Source organism: Sipha flava, unplaced genomic scaffold (assembly GCF_003268045.1).
Source record: "Sipha flava isolate LNK unplaced genomic scaffold, YSA_version1 134_pilon_pilon, whole genome shotgun sequence".
In the NCBI taxonomy this organism is placed as follows: Eukaryota; Metazoa; Arthropoda; class Insecta; order Hemiptera; family Aphididae; genus Sipha; species Sipha flava.
The window spans coordinates 1,134,429-1,150,485 of NW_020271760.1; the positions used below are offsets into that span (position 1 = coordinate 1,134,429).

Here is a 16,057-nt window from a genome sequence, read left to right on the forward strand (position 1 = left end):
AAAAAAAATGATCAAAAACATATATATTTTTCAAAAGGTTCACATACAATTAAATATTAAGCTAGATATTTATAAACATACATGATATATTACATAGATTTATAACATGAATATGTTTTTTAGATGAATATTAAGAAGAATTGCATGAACAGAAAAGCATTACCCTTCTCTAATTACATTGGTTACTAAAATAATACAAGTCAAAGTTTTAACTCGAAAACATATCCATCATTTAATGTTATACCTACATAATTATATGTTATCATAGTTGTTTAAAATTTGATCCATTTTTATTGAAAATATGCAAACAAAAAAGTAAAAAAAGAATAAAAAGTTTTGTTGAAAACAGTATAACCTATTAGTATTTTTCCCGCTTTGAAAATCGGGGGATATTGTAAAACTTTTATTGATAAAAATTATATAATTGGATTTGGTAATTTTCGATTTAGTCAGTTGGTACTGCTTTTTCAAATTTCGGACCTTATCATTTCTTAGGTCCTTATCATTTTTCGGACAAGTGCCAATCACTCGAATTTTATAGGTACCTACCTTTTATATCTATTTATAAAACTTATTGGTTTAACTTGTAATAATTATCACACTTTATCGAAACACGGTAATACACGAGACACGACAATACACATCTATAACCGTGTTAGTCGTGTAGAAATTGCATTCAAGTGTACATGTAAGATGTCATTAATTAATTCAAATTGCGATGAAGTTTTTTTTAATGAATATTTATGACATTAAAATTTACATATTATAATAAAAATAAATAACTTATTTATTTTATTTACTGATTTATATATTATTTTTTTTACGTCTATTTGTCCCCACGTCCAAACGGCTATTTGTCCTAAATCGTTAGTACTGCATCATAAACATAAGGTCTATGTTCTATTTTTAATAAATTTGCTGCAAAACACAAAAACTTTCATTGGACCCTTTCAAGCTGATTCATATTGCTTGCGGTGTGAGGGTTCCATATTTATTAAGGACATAAGTGTGCATAGGACTTGTTCAAGTTATTTGATCAAATTCAACGGCTATCGGTTATCACAGATGTTTAACAAGTTTTACAGATTTAACACGTTACTCTAACAGTTATATTTTATTTTTATTTATTTTTATGTTAAAATGTTGTGTAATTCTTTCCGAATACCTTTTTTTTATACCGTTATAGTTAAAATTTTTTTACAAAGTTCCCTCATATTGTACTGAATAACACAATTATTATTTTTTTTAAGTTGCATCGGTATTCTTGAATTTGAGAGACATGTTTTAAATCATATGGTAATAAAATTACGCAGCAAATTTAGTATTAACATTTCATTGTAAATTCAATTTGATATTTAGTTGTCTACCTTTGTATATTTTTAGTCGGACATCTCGACGGGGACTCATTTTATATGATTGTTGTAAACGCAACGTTTAAGTCGTGTTCTATATTATATTTTCAATGCAGTAAAATAAAAAAATAATCTTTATTGTTGGATATTCATACAATTGTGTTGCAAACACACGATTTAATCATCAGTCATTTACAATGAATAAAATAAAGAGCATGCGTCATCTAGTTCGTAAGTTGGCCCACCAAATTATTGCAATTTTTTTTTTAATGTAAATTTCTAGAATTTGCAAGTCTAATATTTCACCATGAAACCAAAAAATTTAAATTTCGGCTAACTTCACTAAGCCCACCTGTTTTAACCCAAAACTTTAAAATAAGTGTCAAAAGTAAGCTAATGATTAGCAAGAATTTGTAAGTGAACCGGGCGGCTAGTAAGAACTTTCAAAATTACGAAGCTAGCCCACCCAAGTTGTCCTTCGAAAATAATACCAAACTATTATTTTTAATTTACAAGTATTCGCAGGTCGTTTAAGTGGCCACTAACTTTTAAAGGTGTTTAATTAGTATAATGTATTGACCTGAAATTTCGAAATGGTTGCATCAAAGTTTTGCTGATTTTGAACAAATTTTGAGTTCTGACAAAGTCCCTATAATTATCAAGACACTATATAATACATGCTGAACTTTCCACTATGAATCATTATGATCAGTAATCCATAATCTAACTGTTGCAATTGATACGTTAGCCGAAATAGCAGAAAACAATATAAAATTTGAATTTAATACCGGTATTTTATTAAAAAGCATACAAGCCATTAAATTCTTATTTCTTTAATATTATTGGAATATGTTTAGTAAAAAAAATATCGTAACTAGAGCTCGGAAGTTGTAGGAGTTATATATTTTTCTGTATACTCTCGATTTATAGCAGACCAAGGTAGAAATACGTTCCATACAAAAATGAGTTTAAGTACAAAAATTAAAAATGCATTTTTTTGCATATTTTGGCAATTTTAGAAAAAGTGCATATTACTTAATTTACATATGCTTTTTATGCATATTTTTTAATTTTCTTGAGATTTATATGCCTGTGTAATATTTTCTAAACAATTTGAAATTTTCTTTTATTTTATTTTCGATTAATTAACGTACTAGTCGCCATACCTTACTGTCGTTATATCAATTTAATTTAATGGTGTGGATTTATCTTGATAGCACTAAGGTGAACACTATATAATATTATCGACGTTAACGTTAATCCAATAGCAAAATGGCAAGTGTATTATTAATACTAACATTATATACAATTATACATTAACCATAACTTCACATGTTGAAGTTTTTCGTGCTACAAAAATATACTTTCAGACAATCGTCGTTCGTTTGATATGGAAAATATAAAGAAAGTTCTGATTGTTCAATGCAATACGTTTACAGGTATGACAGTTACAATAACTTATAGGTATGTTTATTGAATTAATAATAAATAAATATAATTTTCAAATAACTTTCATTCTGTTTTTTTTAGATTGAAAATATTACAATTCATAAAAATCACCCCAAAAAATTTTAAATTTAATAGAAACATAAAAAAAATTTATTTTGTATACTTAGTACATTTTTTTTAATATTTAATAAAAAAATGTTTATATATTAAATAATTTTTTTTGCATATTTAACATTTTTTCATGCATATTTTACAATTTTTTCGTGCATATTTACATGCATATTTTGCCTTTTTTAGCTCCTACAACTTCCGAGCCCTAGTCGTAACCAAATATTTTCCATCATCAACATTAAATTATGGTTTAGTAAGTCAAATGGTTAAAGAAACTATCAGAAGTTTTGAAAAATTAAAAAAAGATGACAATTTTCAGAAAGTTTAGGAGAAGGCTACTGAAAATAACGGCTTTAATGAATCTAAACTACCCTGAATTAATTCAGTTTCATTGAGATTAGGTAGGGGTAAAAAAACAAAAATATAGACTATTCAAGAACATTTTTATATACATTTATTTTTTGGAATTATAGATTAATTAATGTGTTTGAATTTTAAATTAAAAAAAAAAAATGATTTAAATTTGTTGAATTAACTGTGTAATGTTTTACTTAAAGACATTCATAGAAATCTGTAAAAAAAAAAAAATTTAATACATACATAGTAAAATCAAATTTGATTTATCAGGTGAGATCAAAATAATAAATAGATTATTTATAAATAATTAATGTTATATAATTATAAAAAAGAAAAATTATATTACATTTAAAGATAATCAGAAAGAATTTATAAGTTATTCAAATATATTAAGGATCTATTTAATACGATAAGTTCTTTTTATTCTTACGAGTAAATATATATGTTAAATATTTTAAACTATGTATAAAATTGAATAACAATAAATGTGAATAGTATGTATAAATATTTATACTTACGAGTATAGTTAATTTTAAAACATTGAAATATTTTTATATGCCGAAACGGCCACGTTGAAATGTTCTAGATCAATTATTACTTCTTTATAACTGAATTGAACTATACAAAATAACTGGTGCTGCTTTTGTTAACAAAACTAAATTATAAAACATATTAATAACATTCGATTAAAAATAAAACAGCAAATCATTTTTAAACTACTTACTTACAAAATAACATTTTTATTTATGTTTGCTTTTATTGTGGTTTATTAACATTGAGAAAATCGAATAACATAGACGCATCGTCTATAAAAAGATACAATATTTAGATACTATCCACAAAAAATCGAAATACACTTAAGTCTTAAACCAAAAATAAATACAAAAAATAGTATAATATTATTCTGTTCTATGAAATTTGAATATTTAATGTAATTATAAATGTTAATATTTAACCATTCATTAATTAAAATAAAACATTTGATAAAGTAACTATTTACTCTATTTTCTAATCATCAATGGAAGAACTGTATGTGTGTGTGTCATACCTCATAACTAGTACGCATTCTTAATTTTAATGTTGATTTAAAATAAATGTATTTATTCATTAAATTAGTCTTTAATATACGTACATGAGAAAACATTTCCAGATTGACGATCTTAGTGTCTGTAAATTTCAGTTTCAGCTGATTGGCATTGTTCATATTCATAGCACACACAATTAGTTTTCTACTTTCCATATTCATATCCATCCAATTACTGCTATACAAAGCAAAAATGATTGCATCTTTCTAAATAATTAAATTAAGAATTAAATTAAGAACTCAATATTAAATTTTATTTATTTTATGTCATATTTTTATTCTTATACAATCTAATTCAAACGTATATCTTTTAACTCATAAAATATTTTCAGTTTTGAAGAAATTTGAAAATAATTACATTAATAATTTATGCTGTTAGTTAAAGATAGCTGATATATTTTTTATTTCTATACCGCAAGTACAGGAAATTAATGTTTAGTTTGGCAAAAAATTAATTTAGCGAGGTAATTTATAATATTAACTTTAAGGAAAAAAACATTATAAAATTCAATATGTTTCATAATGTATTAATTTATTTGAATATTAAGTATAAATCAATACGTCACATTATTATGTATTTATTATGATAACTGATGAGTTAAACAAATATTCAAATTTAATGCAAACAGTCAAATAAAATTATTACAAATTAATCTTTACTTTTTCATTGATTGTTCCAAACAAAACACAAGTCACATATAACTGAAAAGTGAATACTGGAAGTACAATGAACAGCTTTATTGAAAGTATTGAATCTCTAGTATCACCTTCATCAAAACTCTAAACCAGCATGAAATCATTATAATACAATATTATGAAATTAGATAGTTTCAAAACATTATGAAAACAATTTTTTTTTAATATTATTGATGAATTATTAAATAATTATTTTATTAGTATTTCACTCACCATTGCAGCAATAAACCAAATAAAAACATGTGAACTTGCCGCCACGAAAATTTGTGATAACGTGATTGTTCGGACAATCTTATAATAGTCATTCATTTTTCTATAACAAAAATAAATCTAAGAAAATTTGATATTGAACCCAACATCTTATCTTTAAAGTTATAATACAAAATAAGTACAATGTCTAAACCTCACGCAACCAGTGGCGTAGGAAGATTCGCTATCGCCTCTGGCAAACTTAGAATAAAACACCATTTACCCGATTAAAAATTTGATATGATGGTATAATTTTTAATTTTTAATTTTACTAACCTTTTATTTTAAGAACACAATTTATACGTTACTATTACAGTGTAAATTTTGAACTTTGAAAATTTACAATTTTCGCTTTAAAAACAGTGAATTAATTGATAATTTTTTCTAGACGAATTCTCTTGTGCTATTTTTATAGTTAGAATTTTAAATTAAATTAGAAATAAACTAATCTTACTTTCCGATTAATGGAACGCTAACTATAAGCAATTCGTTAAAACATTTTGATTTGTATTCAATTATAATACAATCAGGTTAAAATCTATTCTCTTATTATAAATAATTAATTTCGTTGTGTAATTATTAAATATTTATTAACATAATTTGTATAATAATTAAGTTATTAAATATTTTTTATTTTCTGTACTGAGCCCATTTCAAGAGCGTTTATAATATAAATAATAAATAATAAATAATAAATAATAATAATAAATAATAAAAAAACAAACCCCAGTGTTTCGGAACAGGTACAACATAAACGAAGGTACCAACTATTGTCGATCAATTATTAATAGCTTTGAAATTATTCGAAAGGACAAAAATAAACCTCGTTGGTAACTCATGTTGAAAAAAAAAATGAAAATATTCTCTTACCAAGAATAAAATTAGATCGCTTACGTTAAGATATTTTTGTGGTCTGAAAGTATCTGTTTTAGGTCATCGTTAACTTTACGTTTCTTCTCTGACGTCGTTAAACCATTGGTACCTGTAAGAATTAATCGAACCGAGATAAATAATTACCACCGGATACGCAGTTTGCTATTCCGAAGATCTAGACCGGTGGTTTTCAATTTGGGGGTCGCGACCCCCAAGAGGCTTGCGAATCATAGATTTGGGGGTCGCTAAAAATAATGAATGAAATGATTTTTCCATATTATTTATAAATAAAATAAAGTTGATTATTCATTTTGTGAAATTTTTTAGGTGTAAATCAATCAAAATTGTTTATCATGTAAATATTTTATTAGTAATTAAATCAAATTTTGATGAATAAAACAAAAGGAATCGCACTACAAATTAATTAAAAAAAATGGGAAGTCACGATCCGAAAAAGGTTGAACACCACTGCTCTAGACGAGTACAAAACCAGCTGGAGTTCAAGTCCGATACGGCCCCGAGTAAGGGCTAGCGACGGATAGATATTACCACGTACTCGAACGGCGGTCCATCGCACGTCCGTAGCCCAACGACTGGATGGCGTGGCAAACCGTTTCCAGTTGGCAAGTGAGCGCGAAGCACATGGTTATCATGAATATGTCGAATATCACGGTGAAGTACGTGAAGCAAATGCCGATTATCGTCTCAATGAAGAAGTACACGTAGAAGTGTTCGTTGTACGTCTCCTCGGATGCCATGATGTACACGTTGAACACGTTCAGCCGGTACGTATTGTACGACCCATCCAGGTTCCGTATCCTGATCTTGGTGTTGTTCAGTATCAGCGGGCTCGAGTTCCAGCAGATCAGCGCGAAGAACGTCAACGACGAGCATATGTACGTGATCTGCACGCACAGCCGCCGCCATTTTTTGAAAACGTTCACGTCGTAGTGCTTGTACTTCATGAACCCGAAACCGGTGACGTCGATGCACTTCCATATGTCCTCGATGTAGTACAGAATATTGATCACCTTGCAACAGGAGAACACGAAGTTATCGATGCACCCGATGTACAGGATGAACGCGGTCACGTCGTTCATCAGATGGTACAGACCGATCGGGAACAACAGGCACACGCTGAGCGTCAACAACCCGAAGAACACGATCACGATGTGATACATGTTGTAACCGAACAGCGTCTTGGTGTTGGGGTGCAGTACTTGATACAAGCCCACGTATTTGGACAGCGTGAAATTGAACACGTAATCGTTCTCCTTGCCCGCTTTCATTTCGATCATTGCTCGTTTTCCTGCGTATGCGATGCGCCTGTCGACAATCAAATCGAACGCGATCGCATTGTTTTATCGACTCACTAACGGTTAACTTTCGGTTGAGCTCTTTACACTTGTCGTACACGCACACGCATAAGCATTTAGGGCCGGCGAAAATTTTTAAGGGCCCTGGGTCCGATCGGTTCCAGATCCCCTTTGCTAACACTTGTTGGGACAAGATATACATACATACTACTTTTACATACTTTAGTACAATAAGAATATTTAAATTTGCATCTTATGCTACGGCAAATGAGATCATAAAATAATTTTGTATAAAAGGCTGAGACGACGGGCCCTCTCGGAGCTACGAGCCCCGAGACAATCACTACCTGCCCTGTATGTAGTGGTTAACGCGCATAATTATCGCGACAATTTGAAACGATACATTTAATTACACGTCGTGATTTCGACCAATCAATCCGTATACCAAATAATAATAAACTATTATTTGTAATACGTTTGAACGAACGTAACACTTGATATGCCTCAGTCGAGTAATATTATTTTAACATTTAAAAAAATCATGATTGCTTTCATTCAAAAGCGTTCGGTGTATTGATTTTTTTAAGTTTTAAATATATGTTCAAATATTTTTTACTCAACAATACAATACCTTTAGATCTTTGATGTAGACTTTAGGCCAGAGTTGTAGTTCAACTTTTCACTGGTAATATCTATTATCAGTTTTTATAGATATTAATTATAAGTTGAAGTTACATTATTACCTATGGTAATACCAAGCCCTTGATGTATTATAGTAGGTCAAAGAAATAATAAGTTGACTTTTTTAATTGTTAAAATGATTGGATTCCGTGACAAAACAAGGTGAAATAAAATATGACGTTTATTTTATTTATTAAGTCATGTAACATATCTAATATGTTTATATCTATTAATAAAAATTCAAGGCTTAGGTAGATGAAGGATAACATTGTCAAAAATTTAAATTTATGAGCTATCACCATTTATGCATTTTGATCATTTTTTTTATTTATTTTTTTATATTTTGGATTTAAATATTAATTAAGTCATATTTTAATGATATTATACAGGTATGTTAAAAAAATGTCATATTATTCGTAATTACGAATATAAATATAAACTATGAACTGTATAGGGTTAGGTTTGAGATTGAAATTAAGTTTAAGGTATGGTACAGAATATATACTCGTAATTATATTATTGTTTTTGTGATGATATTAATCTTAACGTTTTATATTTAGTAGATTCTACTGTAAGAATATGATGGTTGTTAAAGTGACGTTTTAATATTATTTTCGATGATTATTACGTTATATTACGTATTATAAATATCAATACAATACAAAATTGTAATAAAATATGACAATACCAATTCTTTAAACCAAAAATAATTTTTACGTTATACAAAATATAAATTAAATTAAATTAAATTAAATACTGTTTTTACTTCCATAACCGACTTTTTTATTAATCAATTCAAATTCATTAGTTATAAAATTTCGATTACATTTTTTATGTATACAAATAAATCAATATGACCTAGTTCACAAGTGAATTGAAGAAAAATGTAATTACTCGTGTATAAATTAACAAAACCAAAAATATATAAACATTATTAAGCTAATTTAAAAATTTAGTTTTGTTTTAAATGTATTATAAAATACTCGTACATAAAAATAAATAAATGTTGATAATTAGAGTGAAATATTGAGGTTCTAAAAATCAAAAAATTTTAAAAATAAATTGAAAAATAATTTTCATACGTCCATCACAATGATCCCCCCTCATCCAGAAATATGTGATTTTTTTCATGTTTATAATTAGTACGTAATTTGTATGAATTTGTACGACCATTTTTAAAATTTGTACGGAGTTCGTTCACCAAGAAAAATTTGTTTTCGGCGGGAGGAGCTGGAATAACGGTATTCCAGCCCTTCCCACCAGTAAAAATACACGTTATACAAAAATTTATTTTGCATATAATTAGTACGCAATTTTTATGAATTTGTACGACCATTTTATCACTTTTATTGATTAGCAAAGTGTTATATCAATAAAATATAAAATGTTTTTAAAAGAATTCTGTATGCTTAAAATCTCTTGCATCATTATATTCATAATTTTATTATTATTATTTATACAAAGGCATATTGCAAACACACTATTTCTACTTTAAACATCCATTTGTTAGATAACAATGGCATGGGATAAAAATAGTAATTATTTTTATTTTCTTAAGAAATATCAGATAGTATGTATTTTACTCGTATTTATAATATACTTGTATATTACATAAACTAATAACAGTTTATTTCAATAATTGAGTTATTCAGTATTGTGTTTACTTTTGGAACTTTGAAGTAGGGCAGTATTTTTGTAAATGTTTCATTTTATTTTCTCTTCTGAGAAATTTTTAGAAATATTATTCTATAAAATAATAATTCGTCAACAATATTATGAACGATATCAGAAAGAAAACCAGCAGTCAATTCTTTTAGGATCATTGACGTGATATTGCACTTCAAAAATCGTGCCATAGATTTAGGGGCGGATTGGCAATTATTTTCGACCCAGGAAATATGAAACAAATCGGCCCATGAACCGCAAATTAAACTACTTTACCCCTCCTCCCTCCAAAAAAAGAAATGCTTTATTTTACATTAATTTCAAAATTGGTTTAGTTTCACCCCTTAATTAGTAAAATCTTCAATAACTTTACTATAATTATATCTATAATAGTTTTGGGTAAGTCAAATGATTAATCAGTTCCAACTTGAACTTGAAGTTTGATCTTAATACATCTTTAAATATATATTTATTTTTTTAATAATTTTTATTTATTTTACAAAATAACTTTTTTTTGTGATTATATAATAATATTGAGCAGCCCTAACAAGGACTGGCAAATCGGGAAGATTCCCGATTTCCCAATAGGCCAATCCGCCCCTGTATAGATTTAAATGACAATAAAAAGGTAAGCATAACTACATATTATATATACCATTTATTTATTCCCTTATATTATAATAATAAGAAGAATATTAATTATTAAAAAATATGAAAAATCGCCTTTTTTACATACTACATATTTCTATTTTTAAATTTTTTATTAACTATTTATATTCCATTTACAAAAATTTTACTTAAAAATTAAAATTTTACTGACTAGTTTTTATATTGTATACATTATGATTTCGCATGAAACTTTAGTAGTTTCTTTGACAGGTATTGGTTTTTTTTTAGGTCGTCAAATAACTCCCAATGTTCGTTAAATCTTTTCACATGTGTTTTATAATGGCCTACAGAATTTCTTAAATTATTATTCCCTCTACGAAAATGTATCACTCCACGAAGTTCATACGACTTTTCATTAATGGTTATGACTTTTGGAATATCATATAGTTTTAAATCTAATGTATATCCTGCATCATTGCCGTGTTCAACGTTTTCACATGAAAAAATAATAGGTATATTCAAAATGTTGACCTACGATAAGTACTTAAGTTATTAAAAAGATAATCATACCTTTCCAAAACAGAATTTCAACGAAAATAAGCACTGGCGAAATCTTCGATTCAATATTCTGAAATCTAGTGCAGTTGATGAAGCGTTTTTACCTAACCTACCTGAGAAATACGGAGTTACAACTTATGTATGTTGTTGTGGGGACCTTTTATAATAACATATGTAATATGCAATATATGAGCTTATATTATGAGTAGGCTTAGGGACTTAAAGCTCTAAAAAATACACAAATATGCTTCTAAAAATCATTAAAATATGCATTTACACGCATTAAAAAAAAAAAAATGACCACATAGTTCACAAAATAAAACGTGTCCATCGAATTTAAATGTATTTTTAAACTCCGAAACAAAACTTTGTAGTCGGCTACTCGTAGACTGTTGTACTTTTGGCATTACACAATTTTACAAAATATACGCGTACGACGTTTTACGTATGATTCGACGTTGCGTGGTTGCGAGACGCAAAAAAAACGACGGATAATAATCGACTGAACTGAACACTAAACAAATAATCTATTATTCTCAGAGTTGGGTGAATTTATGTATAAAAGTTTTATACACCATGATGTATTATATATATAATATATTTTTATACACGTATAAAAATATAAAACGTATAAATTGTTATTTCTATTTTTTCTTTCATAAAATATTTAAATTATTATTAAATATTTTTTATACATACCTAGAGTATAAATAATAATTGTTTTTACTGTAATTTGGATAATGTCTTAAAATCCAATTGCTAATTTTGTATTGCTTATGACAGTTTATTTAATATTGTAATCACTAATTAGTAATTACTAATTGATAATTATTTCTTATTAGTTTCTTACTTTATTTACCATTAGTAATAGAAAATTTGTATTTACTATTTACAAATAAATCCGAATTTTTCTCGGTGAACAAACTCCGTACAAATTTTGAAAATGGTCGTACAAATTCATACAAGTTACGTACTAATTATTCGCAAAATACATTTTTATAAAACGTGTATTTTTACTGGTGGGAGGAGCTGGAATAATGTTATTCTAGCCCCTCCCGCGAAAAACGAATTTTTCTCGGTGAACGAGCTCTGTACAAATTTTGAAAATGGTCGTACAAATTCATACAAATTACGTACTAATTATAAACATGAAAAAAATCACATTTTCTGGATGGGAGGGGGCAGGGTAATGGATGTAATTTTCATACCTTAAAGATTAATTAATTTATAATAATTAATATGGTCTGAAAATTTAAACAGAGAAATTGGTATTTCATGAAGTAAGAAATATTATATTAAACAGTACGAAGCGAAAAATGTATATAAAATCTAAATGCTTGATCAATTTACAAATTTATATTATTATTATATGAGTACTATTTTTATAAGTTGATTAATTATTAAAAAAAATATTTATATTGCTCTCTACAACACTCAACACTAGATGGTTTCAATCAGTGGCGTATCCATGGGGTAGTTTTGGTAGTCAGAACTCCCCCTCCCATGAACCTTACCTTAATTAAGGTAACTTTTACATGAAACACGGTTTTTTCTTTGACATTTTTATGTTTTAAAATTTTGACTTGGAAACCATATTAATAGTTTGTACAAACACTATAAACGTATTATACACACGCTGCACATACACACACAAGTCATAATATTATGATCATATTTAGATACTTTACTACTACTTTGATAATTTTTGGTTGGGAACATATTATTTAGGTTTTTTACAACGGTTGATTCTAAATCGGTTGCTGGTCCCGATAATTAAGATAAAAGCGATAGCATGGTCTGTGTTCAAATTTTATTTTGGGTATACCTATTGCATTCACGACTCGCCGATCATTTGACACAAGCACCTTACTGTGTAAAACTAATAGTTATTACTAATAACTTATTAGTAAATAGTTGGTCGTTGCTCGTTGGTTTCTCACTATTTTATTTACTACTCGTTTATTCATTTATATTTGACATTTGTATTCCATTAAATTTGTTTTATTTTAATTTGACAAATCTAAGACGTCTAAAAATTCCATTATGGTAAGATATTTTTAAAATTTAATTTTTATATACCTAAGTGATTGGACAAAAAATATTCTAATATCTAATATTTATGTTCCTATATTAGTTCCTATTTCCTAAATTGTTAATATTATTATTATAGGCAAATTTTCTAACAAATAAGCAGACTAGAAAAATAAATTATTTTTTTTTTACCATGAGTAAGCTAATCCATTCTGAAATAATTAAACCAATCTCCGGAATCTAATTAAACCAATCTTCAGCTCGTTTAATACATTGATATGAGAAAATTGTTCTCTTTTTGACAGCCACTCTTTAGTCCAAACCAAACGTTATATAGTATTTTTCTTTGATAAAACAGCAATTGCCACAACCACTGTTATCAATTGGGTCGAACTCATGACGAGCAAAAAAAAAAAATCGCAACTTTTTTCAAATACTTCAAAAAATTACCATTGTGTATAGACATGTTTTATACAATTAGATATAATTATAAATAAATAATTATACGTTTACTTTTCGTTAATTTTCATCTATGCATATTTTGAATATGGTGTCCCATCAAAATATCTCCGGTAATAATATCTCCGACAAAATGTCTCCGTCAAAATATCTCCGTTAAAAATATTTCCGTTAACAATATCTCCGATATGAAATTTCTCCACAAAAAATATTTCAGATTTGATTATTATAATTATTATTATTTATTATAAATGTAAAATTAAATTATCTCACAATTATGCATTAATTAAGTAACATTTATTATTATTTATTATAAATTAAAAATTTTCTCACGCTTCTTACTGTTTTAAAATGTTGACAATATTGTTAAATTCAACTCGTCTTTATCGGCAAACCTATGTAGATAAACGATAATTTTCCTTCACGAAACAACCTCGAAAGATTTATAATTAAAAACATAATACATTTCTAAATTTCTCTTAGAAATTCTCTCATTCGGTATATATATTATCAATACTTGTTATATTATATTTTACTAATATGCTGTTGTATAATATCTACATTAAAAATATTCATTGTTTTCTCTTAAAATTATTTGTACCAGATATATTATTACCGGAGATATTTTGATGGAGATATTGTTACCAGAGATATTTTGTGTTGGATATATTTTGACAGAGATATTTTAACGTTGAACCGTTTATATTACAAATAGTTTTGGAAGGAATTCTTATTGTGCGCTATCAATAAAATACGGATGCTAAGTTAGGTTTCTTTATGAATATACAAACGTACCTTGTAGGTTTTTTTCAGTCGAAGACTCAATTGTAGTTCATATGATTCATATGATAATATATATTATTTACCACATGTATTGCAATGAAGAGGATAAAACAAGTAGTGTCGTGTCGAAAAAATACACGTCCTGTCTTTATGATTGCTAAGTAAACAAAGCAATTAACGTCACGCATCCTTACGTTTACTTTTACTTATTGTTTACATGGAAAACTTTATGATATTAATTATCGTAGAATAATTTATTTTTATACAACTTAATTGGAATGAAAATTAAGAATGTATAATTATATAAATTCGATATTCATCGCAATTTTACTTCTATTTTGACCGAGATGGACAAATATATTATTCCCGGCGATGTATTGATTAGGTACCTAATCAAAAACTGCGGTTTTTTGGAAAAATTGTACAACATTTGTTATTATTATTATATATTTTCTTCTATAATGCATGGTGGTTTTGTTGCTAAACACGTCTGCACACTACTAAATATTGGAATAAAATGAACTATTATACACCAGCCGCAAAGTAAAGTCGCATATAGGAAACCAGTCGGCACGCAGCGTTCAGTAGTTGCGGCCAGCCGCAGATAGGAAACCGTACCTTTAGTCGGTTTCGCGTACTTCGTAATCGTACTTCATGTCTGTTTCCACCCAATAATCTACCCGATTCGAACGACGGTCGTGTTCCGAATTTATCCGTATACCTATCTAAGTCGGAGCTTGACTTCGCCACCCGTATTATCATATTAGAATCGCAACGCGTTCATTTTGCCGTACTGCGCCGTGAGCTGTCACATACCGCGCGCGTGTCGTCTAGGTCCTTTTCCAAATTGTCACCTTTTATTGATAGCGACTCGGTGATTCGGGTAGGCGGTCGCTTGAAACATTCAATGTTAACGTACGAGTGTAAGCACCCTATACTATTGGCTAAAAAGTCACACTTAGCTAGATTAATAGGTGAAAGATGGCATCGTATAACATGTCACGCGGGACCACGGGTAATGGCGGCGCTCATACTACGACAGTATTGGATCTTTTCGATCAGGTTGGTGTTGTATAAAATAGTATCATGTTGTACGGTGTGTGTGCGATTAAACGCAAAACCAGTTCACCCCTTTATGGCAGATTTGCCCGCCTCGCGCGTTCAGCAGTGTAGGCCTTTTACCCATGTTGGCATTGATTTCGCCGGACCGTTGCAAATGCGCGAACTTGGACTTCGAAAATCCCGCATTGTCAAAATATACATATCCGTATTCGTTTGTTTCACCGTTAAGGCCGTGCATTTAGAGGTGGTGTCCGACTTGTCGACGAACGCGTTTCTGGCCGTGTTCGACCGTTTTGTCACCCGGCGGGGGTGGCCCACTGATGTATACACCGATTGCGGGACGAATTTTATTGGGGCCAATAAACAGTTACACTCGCTGATTAATAATGCAGATGGTAAAGTAGCCTAAGCCAATGCGCGCAACGCTTGCGAATGGCATTTTAATCCGCCAAGCGCCCCGCACTTCGGGGGTTTGTGGGAGGCGGCGGTTCGTTCAACAAAAAGGTTGTTGACCCGGGTGATCGGCGTTCATTCGCTTACATACGAGGAGTTTACCACCGTACTAACACGCATAGAGGCCGTGTTGAACTCTCGGCCACTAACTCCCACGTCTACCGACCCCCACGACCTTGAGTGTTTGACGCCGGGGCATTTTTTGATCGGCCAGCCATTGTTAGCCGTACCGCCGTGATCGCGTCCCGATGAAAAACGTAACCTCCGGG

The 16,057-nt window shown here is 28.9% G+C and overlaps 1 protein-coding gene across 1 annotated transcript; it reads right to left on the reverse strand.

Moving 5' to 3' along the window:
- Positions 1-3,911: 3,911 nt before the first annotated feature.
- Positions 3,912-14,338, reverse strand: LOC112679375. The gene is made up of 8 exons (XM_025549158.1): positions 14,286-14,338; positions 6,728-7,497; positions 6,193-6,280; positions 5,263-5,362; positions 5,014-5,133; positions 4,402-4,560; positions 3,998-4,075; positions 3,912-3,924 (listed from the first exon to the last, which is right to left on the reverse strand). Exons 2-7 carry the CDS (start codon positions 7,467-7,469, stop codon positions 4,010-4,012), a joined length of 1,275 nt encoding a protein of 424 aa, XP_025404943.1. The 5' UTR covers positions 7,470-7,497; positions 14,286-14,338; the 3' UTR covers positions 3,912-3,924; positions 3,998-4,009.
- Between the last annotated feature and the right edge of the window lie 1,719 nt (positions 14,339-16,057).